The 9,622-nt window shown below is 55.3% G+C and overlaps 1 protein-coding gene across 2 annotated transcripts in view; it reads left to right on the top strand.

The window, feature by feature from the left end:
- Positions 1-8,322: 8,322 nt before the first annotated feature.
- The window catches only part of LOC147102583 (pre-mRNA splicing regulator USH1G-like), a 65,709-nt gene continuing 64,409 nt past the window's right edge, over positions 8,323-9,622 (top strand). For both annotated transcript variants that reach the window (XM_085963234.1, XM_085963233.1), the window contains exon 1: positions 8,323-8,592. In XM_085963234.1, the coding sequence (XP_085819360.1) occupies positions 8,429-8,592 (164 nt within the window). In that variant the 5' untranslated portion in view covers positions 8,323-8,428. The remainder of the gene's footprint in view (positions 8,593-9,622) is intronic.

Raw genomic sequence — 9,622 nt, 5'->3', positions numbered from 1 at the left:
TACTGGCCTCTGGTATTGGGCCTTCAGGATAATGATGGCCTCCGTGTAAGAGGTGGCGTCCTGGATGAACGAATAAATCCGATGACTAACGCGAGTAGTCAGTAGACTCAGTTTATCTACCTCGCTAACGGATAAGGCCCTCGCGAAGAGTTCGAAGCATTTGAGCCAGTGTCCAAATTGATTTGATGCTTCAGCAGAATGTGGATCCAAGTCCAGACGCTCTGGTTTTAGGAGTCGATCCATCCTAGTATTCTTTAGTGATTAAAATTGATGTGCCTTCAATAACCACAAAACTAGAAGTTATAGGGCTAGATTTTCAGTTGCTAGCGCCAGCAGTTAGCGCCTTAAGAGAAGTGATTTCCGGGCGCTATGCGTGTAGCGCCCGTGCGCAGCGCTGTTTGCGCCCCGCCCCAAATTAAGTTGCCCGTTAGCGCCGGCGCAAAGTTTAGCGCCCGGCCGGATGCGCGCGCAGAAAATGACGTCACATCCTCGTGCAACGCCCTTTGGCCGCCCCGATTCCAAACTTCAGTCGGACCGCCCCATTGTGCGGCTGGCGGCCGGAGCGTTTGGAAAAAGGAACGCAACACAACCAGCGCAGGCCCCGGGGGGCGCAAATTAAAGGGGACGTGCTCTCCAGTATAAAGGCCAGCCTTTTTTCAGAAAACACTCTTGTGCAACGCATTTCTGGAGACACAACAAGGAGGATAGCTAACTGGTTTCAAGCAGCAAGAGCTCAGGTATTTTTGGACTCAGGCCAGAGCGCTGCAAGTGGCCTTTTGGAAATTTGAGTGTTTGCCAGGATTTGATGGGGGTTGCATGGGGTGCCAACGCAGAGCTGCAGCTCCATGTCCGTAGGGCTCGCAGACGCATTGAGAGGGGCAGCCCTGGCTAGAGGCAGAGGGGGCTACAGGCGTCGGCCACGTAGGCCTTACCCAGTCAGGCTATACCACCAGCAGCGCTCCTACCTAAACATGAGTGCCGCGCGATGTGTTAAAAGGCTCCGATTCCGAAAGGAGGTGATTGCAGAGATCTGCCACCTGCTTCGCCGAGATCTGCGGCCAAAGCTCAGGTGCAGGACGTCTCTGTCGGTGGAAGTGAAGGTGACGGTGGCATTGAACTTCTATGCCACCGGCTCCTTCCAATACGCTGCTGGGGACATAGCAAACATCTCCCAGTACGGCGCGCATCGCTGCATCCACCAGGTGACCGAAGCACTGTTCAGAAGGAGAAGCCAATTCATCTCCTTCCCCATGGCCCTGGAGAGCCAGCATCAGCGCGCATTGGGATTTTCCAAACTCGGGGAATTCCCCTTGGTGCAGGGCGCCATTGACTGTACGCATGTGGCTTTGCGGGCCCCTCTGGAGCATGGCGAGCAGTATCGCAACAGGAAGGGCTACCATTCTCTGAATGTGCAGCTGGTGTGTGACCACAAGCAGCGCATCATGGCAGTCAATGCCAGCTTCCCAGGCAGCAGCCACGATGCCTTTATCCTGCGGCAGAGTACTGTGCATGACATGTTCCAGGCACAGCCTCCCCCAAGAGGATGGCTACTCGGGGACAAAGGCTATCCTTTGTGCACCTGGCTCATGACCCCGCTCCGCGCGCCCAGGACCGCTGCTGAAGAGGCCTACAACGAGAGCCATCAAACCACCCGCAACATCATCGAGCAAACTATTGGGGTCCTCAAGCAGCGGTTCCGCTGCCTTGATTGCTCCGGAGGAGCTCTCCAGTATTCGCCGGACCGGGTCTCCCAATTTGTGGTGGTTTGCTGCATGCTACACAACCTGGCTATCCGCAGGACTCAGGCACTGCCACCTGACGTTGGACCAGCACCTCAGGAGGAGGAGCAGGAGGAGCATGAGGAGGAGGAGCAGGAGTACGTTCCCAGGAGGGAGCGACCAGGGCCAAGGGCCGCACGACGCCACCTTATTACACGGTACTTCTAAGCCCCCTGTCAGGGAATGGCCAGGGGCCATGAGGGAAGATGAATGCAGCCGCTCCGCAAGCCCTCAGCCGGCGAAGCCAACAAACACTAAGAAGAACAACCATGGAGACTGCATGAATAAAGATAATTTTTTATTACACAAAAATGAAAAGCCCTTCCCACATGAATCCCCAAAAACAATAAACGGGCCCCACAAAAAGCCCAACAAACGACTCACTCCCACAAACTGGGGAGGAGTCACTCCACATTTCTTCAAACCAGGCCTCAACGTCGGCCTAACGCAAAAAATAAGCCCTCCAACAACACAACCATGGGCAAAATAAAGATGGCCACCGCCATATAAAAGGAAAGCTGGCCACACCCTCTACTGAGTGGCCCGCGAGGGCGAGACCTTGCCCAGCCTTTTGCCTCCCCTGCCCGGCCTGCTGCTCCTTCGCAAGCTCTGCCCAGTGGCTGCTGCGAGGCTGGGGGAAGGCGCCTGAGGCTCAGATGCCCTTCCACCAGATGCCGCAGGGGGGCGGCCTACATGGCGTTTGGGCCTCGAGGGGCCGTCTGCTGAGTGGCGCACCTGAGCCTGGCCACCATCAGCTGCAGCCGCTTGCCCTTGACGCCCCAGTGGGGGAATGGCGGTGACGGATGGCGCAATATGGGCCAGCTGGCGTCTGGGATGCGCTGGCTGGTGCTGTGGTGCGGTGGCACTCGGCCAGGCCCGCACTGCAGGATCCGCAACAATCAGCCGAGGGGCGGCTTGCTGGGATGGTCCAGCGCGGCGGCTGCCCTGGCGATGCCTGCCTGAGACAGCGCGTGTGGCAGCAGTGAGTGCCCCTGTTGTCCTGGTGTGCGCCCGCATCACACCCGCCGGGGTCTTGACGGCATCAGTCAGCATGCGGCCACTCGCGGCAGTTGCTGCCCCGAACTCGCGCACACTGGTCGCCAACGACTCGATGGCCTCAGGCATGCGCCCCACCACGCTCATGAGCTCCGTGTGGCGCCGGTCCGAATCCTCGGCCATCTTATCCAGCTTCCGCACCTCCTCCGAGGTGAAGGTGTCCGGACTGGAGTCGCGACTCTCCCGCTGGGGAGGAGGGGGCCGAACTAGGGGACCCTTGCCACGTTGGTGGCGGCGAGTGTGCCGATCAGCAGCACTCCCCTCTGATCCTTGCCCCCTTTGGGGGGAAGGCCGTGGGCCACGCGCACGGCTCCTGGGTGGCTGGACGCCACTGGTCCCAGAAGCTGCATTGCCCTGCGACAGTTCCTCCAGACACTCGTCCAGTGAGGAGGTGTCAAGCATTTCCTCCTCTCCTGCGGGACGTGACTGTTCCCCCGATGGTCCGGCTTGCTCCTCCTCCTCCTCCTGCTCGGAGGTGCTGTCACTGGCAGCTTCAGGGTCCTGGTCGTCACCAGCTGAAAGCAGGAATGCACAAGAGTAGCTTCAGAGTGAGGAGACGGCGTCAGCGAGGGAGTTAGGACTGGTGGCATTCAGCACATTGGTGGGACAGTGGCAAAGGAGGTAGCTCGGATGGGCCAGTGCGACGCGAGAGGGCCAAAAGGCGAGGTCCTTACCATTGCCGGGCAGTGGAGGGTCGGCTACTCCGCACGCTGTGGGGACGAGCACACGGGCTCTCATGAGCACACACACGCGCTCCTCCAGCCGAGTGAGCTTCTGCAGCTTGGCGCGGCCACCCCTGGCACGGGCCTGGCGATTAAAGGCTACTTTAGCCTGCAAGAGAAAGGACGGGCTGTAAGTGCGCAGTGTAGCCCTGATGTAGTGTGCACTGCCTCCCATGGTGGAATAGCTTGGCCAGAGTGAAGCCCTGATGTAGTGTGCACTGCCTCCCATGGTGGAATAGCTTGGCCAGAGTGAAGCCCTGATGTAGTGTGCACTGCCTCCCATGGTGGAATAGCTTGGCCAGAGTGAAGCCCTGATGTAGTGTGCACTGCCTCCCATGGTGGAATAGCTTGGCCAGAGTGAAGCCCTGATGTAGTGTGCACTGCCTCCCATGGTGGAATAGCTTGGCCAGAGTGAAGCCCTGATGTAGTGTGCACAGCCTCCCATGGTGGAATAGCTTGGCCAGAGTGTAGAGTGCCGAATGGCCAATTGATGCTCATGACTGTCCCAATGCTGCTGGCTGAGGGCTGGCCAATAGGACTTTCAGCTCCCTTTGCCCATCATGTCAGGTGTACATGCAAGAATGAGGAGGAGACTGGAAAGGGTACTCACCCTGACAATCCTGGTCAGGTCGTTGTATTTTTTACGACATTGTTTGTGGGTCCTGGGGGCATCGCCGGTGAACGTCACCCTCTGGGCGATCTGCTTCCAGGCTTTGGTGTAGTCGTGGTGGGTTGGATTCCTCCCACTCTCTGGGAACAAGATCTTGCACCTCACCTCCAGAGCTGTGACCATTATGTCCAGATCACCCTCTGAGAAGCGCAGGGCACGCTGACGGGCCTTCTCTGGCGTTGCCATGACTCCCTGGGGCTGAGCAGCAGTGTTGAGGCCTCTTTGCAAGGCTGCAGTGTGCAGGGCGTGGCAGCAGACCAATTCGTCCCTTCCCCCTTTAAGAGCTGGTCGGCGCCACTGGGTCTGCTGTCAGTCCAAAAATGACCGCACGCGCGCTGCGCCCCGCCTGGGCGCTATCCCTCTGGACCGCCGGCTTAGCACCTAAAGATAGTAGTGGAACGCCTCTTTTAGCGCTCCACCAACCTCTTAGGGCGAAGCCACTGAATTTCCGGCAACGGGGCGCTACTTTGGGGCGGGCGCTAACTTCGGGCGGGCGCTAAGGTTAGCGCCCCAAAACTGCCTATACTGAAAATCTAGCCCATAGACTTTAACAAGTTGGCTTTTAATCACTAAGATCAGAGCTACATCTCAACACACCGACTGGCTCACAGGAATGAGTCAGGAAAGAGGAAGTGAAACTATACACCGTGTGGGGGAGGGTAATATACATGAGTACAGGAAATACAGGATCAAGACAAACAGATTTCATTACACAGAGTAAAGCTCCCTCTACATTGTCCCAACAAACACTCCCAGGGCAGGTACAGCACAGGTTAGATACAGAGTAAAGCTCCCTCTAAACTGTCCCATCTAACAATCCCAGGACAGGTACCGCATGGGGTTAGATACAGAGTAATGCTCCCTCTACACTGTCCCATTAAACACGCCCAGGGCAGGTACAGCATGGGATAGATACAGAGTAAATCTCCCTCAACACTGTGCAATCAATCACTCCCAGGGCAGGTAAATCACAGGTTAAATACAGAGTAAATCTCCCTCTACACTGTCCCAACAAACACTCCCAGGCAGGTACAGCACATGTTAGATAGAGAATAAAGTTTTTTCAACACTGCCTCATCAAACAATCAAAGGGCAGGTACAGCACAGGTCAGATAAAGAGTAAATGTCCCTCTACACTGTTCCATCAAACACTCTCAGGACAGGTGCAGCAAGGGATAGATAAAGAGTAAATCTCCCTGTATAATGTCCCATCAATCACTCCCAGGGCAGTTACAGCACGGGTTAGATACAGAGTAAAGTTCCCTCTACACTGTCCCATCAAACACTCCCAGGGTAGGTACAGCACGGGTTTGATACAGAGTAAAGCTCCCTCGACACTGTCCCATCAAACACTCCCAGGGCAGGTACAGCACAGGTTAGATACAGAGTAAAGCTCCCTCTACACTGACCCATCTAACAATACCAGGACAGGTACCGCATGGGTTAGATACAGAGTAATGCTCCCTCTACACTGACCCTTCAAACACTCCCAGGGCAGGTACAGCATGGGATAGATACAGAGTAAATCTCCCTCAACACTGACCCATCAAATACTCCCAGGGCAGGTAAATCACGGGTTAGATACAGAGTAAAGCACCCTCTACACTGTCCCATCAAATGCTCCCAGGGCAGGTACTGCACGGGGTTAGATACAGAGTAAAGCTCCCTCTACACTGTCCCATCAAACGCTCCCAGGGCAGGTACAGCACAGGTTAGATACAGAGTAAAGCTCCCTCTACACTGTCCCATCAAACAGTCCCAGAGCAGGTACAGCACAGGTTAGATACAGAGTAAAGCTCCCTCAACACTGTCCCATCAAACACTCCCAGGGCAGGTAAAGCACGAGGTTAGATATAGAGTAAAGCTCCCTCTACACTGTCCCATCAAACACTCCCAGGGCAGGTACAGCACGGGTTAGATACAGAGTAAATCTCCCTCAACACTGTGCCATCAAACAAAATGAGGGCAGGTAAAGCATGGGTTTTAGATATAGAGTAAAGCTCCCTCTACACTGTCCCATCAAACACTCCTAGGGCAGGTAAAGCACGGGGTTAGATACAGAGTACAGCTCCCTCTACACTGTCCCATCAAACACGCCCAGGGCAGGTACAGCGTGGGATAGATACAGAGTAAAGCTCCCTCTACACTGTCCCATCAAACACTCCCAGGGCAGGTACAGCACGGTTTAGATACAGAGTGAAACTCCCTCTACACTGCCCCATCAAACACTCCCAGGGCAGGTACAGCACGGGTTAGATACAGAGTAAAGCTCCCTCTTCACTGTCCCATCAAACACTCCCAGGGCAGGTACAGCACGGGTTAGATACAGAGTAAAGCTCCCTCTACACTGTCCCATCTGATCCTGGGCAGTGTAAAAAACAAAAGCAATGTGCATTTATCTTCCACCTTTCGCATTGCAGAACATCCAAAGGGGATCACAGAGAAAGCTCGACACCGAGCATTGTGTTTGGTGCTCATGAAATGTCACCTCATAATAAAGAAACGTCTGGCGGAATCGTTAAACTCTTGTATTTAATTCAAACTGTTGGAAAGTATTTAGAACATGAAATAACAAAAGTAGTGGGTGTGCAGGGATGTAATGCAGGGTAGAGGTACCACCAATGCTGCCTCCGCAAGATCCTGCCAATCCATTGGCAGGATAGGCGCACCAACGTCAGTGTTCTTGCTCAGGCCAACATCCCCAGCATCGAAGCTTTGACCACGCTCAATCGGCTCCGATGGACGGGTCACATTGTCCGCATGCCCGATACGAGACTCCCAAAACAAGAGCTCTACTCAGAGCTCCGGCACGGCAAGAGAGCCCCAGGTGGGCAGAGGAAACGTTTCAAGGACACCCTCAAAGCCTCCTTGAAAAAGTGCAACATCCCCACCGACACCTGGGAATCCCTGGCCCAAGACCGCACAAAGTGGAGGAGAAGCATCCGGGAAGGCGCCGAACACCTCGAGTCTCTTCGCCAGGAGCAAGCGGAAGCCAAGCGCAGGCAGCGCAAGGAGCGCACATCAACCCAAGCACCCCACACCCACCCGCCCCTTCAACCACCGTCTGCCCCACCTGTGACAGAGACTGTAGGTCCCGCATCGGACTCATCAGTCACCTGAGAACTCATTTTTAATGTGGAAGCAAAATAACAACAGAAAATGCTGGAAAAACTCAGCAGGCGAGGCAACATCCGTGGAGAGAAAATAGAGTCAACGTTTCGGGTCTAACCCTTTTTCAAAACTGGAAAGGAAATGAAATAGATCGAAAGGCAGGGCTGGGAGAGAACAAAAGAAGTGAAGAGACATTAAGAGGTATTCAAAGCGAGATAGGACAAGTGGAGACAAAAGACGGCTCCAGATTAGGTGTGAAATGTTCTGGCAGAATGAGAGACAGTTGCCATGTGGGAGAGAGAAAAAAAGGGGCGGAAAGGCCAAAACAAAATACTGCAGATGTTGGAAATCCGAAATAACAACAGAAAATGCTGGAAAAACTCAGCAGGTCAGGCAACATCCGTGGAGAGAAAATAGAGTTGACGTTTCGGGTTGGACCCTTCTTCAAAACTGGAAAGAAAAGAAACTAGATCGGAGGCAGGGCTGCGATCAGACAAAAGAATAAAAAAAACAAAAGAAGTAAAAGAGATTAGAAGCTAGACGAGATAGTAATAGGCTGGGATTAGGTGTAAAGTGTACTGGCAGGGCAAAAGATAGCTGCCAGGTGTGAGAGAGAAACAAAAGGAAAGGGGGGGGGGGAAAGGAGTGGAACAATTCCAAGAGAAAATGAAATGGGGGCCGAGCTTATGATCTGAAATTGTTGAACTCGATATTGAGTCCGGAAGGCTGCAGACTGCCTAATCGGAAGATGAGGTGCTGTTCCTCGAGTTTACGTTGAGCTTCCGTGGAAACAAAGATGTGGATAAAATATAAGCAAAAATGAAATGGGGGCCGAGGTTATGATCTGAAATTGTTGAACTCGATGTGGAAGCAAGTCATCCTCGGTTCCGAGGGACTGCCTAAGAAGAAGGTAAGAAGAACATTGGGTGCACTAGGACCTGAGGGAATCCCAGTCTCTGAGGGTGCCCGCTGGGCTGCTCTGAGCTCTGAGCTCGGGCACTGGGCGGCGGGCTGAGCTCGGAGCTCCGGCACTGGGCGGCGGGCTGCTGCTCCCTCTCCACGGTAATGGCCAAGGAGCTGCGGCCAGCACCATGAGCGACAGGTACCACCGGGCGGCTCGGGACGGCTACCTGGACCTGCTGAAGGAGGCCACCCGGCGGGAGCTCAACTGCCCGGACGAGGACGGCATGACTCCCACTCTCTGGGCTGTTCACCATGGCAACCTGGAGGCGCTGCGGCTGATTGTCGGCAGAGGGTAAGGCCCATCCGTCCGTCCCTTCCTCGCCGCCGGCGGGCTCTCTCTATCTCAACCGGGCGGTCGCATCTCTCATTCCTCCCACTGACTCCCAGCCCAGGAGGAGGGAGGCCATTCGGCCCGGCGTGCCGGTGCTGGCTCACTCCTACAGCATCTTTCACCACCTCAGGACGTCCCAAAGCGCTCTATAGCCATCTCTCCTCCCCTCATCTCTTCACTCATCTCTCCTCCCCTCCACTCATCTTTCCTCTCCTCCACTCATCTCTCCTCTCCACTCCTCCACTCATCTCTCCTCTCCACTCCTCCACTCATCTCTCCTCCCCTCTCTCCTCCACTCATCTCTCCCCTCTCCTCCACTCATCTCTCCTCTCCACTCCTCCACTCATCTCTCCTCCCCTCTCTCCTCCCCTCCCCTCTCCTCCACTCATCTCTCCTCCAATCATCTCTCCTCCCCTCATCTCTCCTCTCCTCCACTCATCTCTCCTCTCCACTCCTCCACTCATCTCTCCTCTCCACTCCCCTCTCCTCCACTCATCTCTCCTCTCCACTCCCCTCTCCTCCACTCATCTCTCCTCTCCACTCCCTCTCCTCCACTCATCTCTCCTCTCCACTCCCCTCTCCTCCACTCATCTCTCCTCCCCTCCCCTCTCCTCCACTCATCTCTCCTCCCCTCCCCTCTCCTCCACTCATCTCTCCTCCCCTCCCCCCTCCCCTCTCCTCCACTCATCTCTCCTCCCCTCCCCTCTCCTCCACTCATCTCTCCTCCCCTCCCCTCTCCTCCACTCATCTCTCCTCTCCTCCCCTCCACTCCACTCATCTCTCCTCTCCACTCCCCTCTCCTCCACTCATCTCTCCTCCCCTCTCCTCCACTCATCTCTCCTCCCCTCCACTCATCTCTCCTCCCCTCCACTCATCTCTCCTCCCCTCCACTCATCTCTCCTCCCCTCCACTCATCTCTCCTCCCCTCCCCTCATCTCTCCTCCCCTCCCCTCATCTCTCCTCCCCTCCCCTCCCCTCATCTCTCCTCCCC

Source organism: Somniosus microcephalus, chromosome 21 (genome assembly GCF_052327205.1).
Source record: "Somniosus microcephalus isolate GS21.2 chromosome 21, FLI_Smic_1.0, whole genome shotgun sequence".
NCBI lineage: Eukaryota > Metazoa > Chordata > Chondrichthyes > Squaliformes > Somniosidae > Somniosus > Somniosus microcephalus.
The sequence above is the reverse complement of the archived record's forward strand: the minus strand, read 5'-3'. Positions and strand labels throughout refer to the sequence as shown.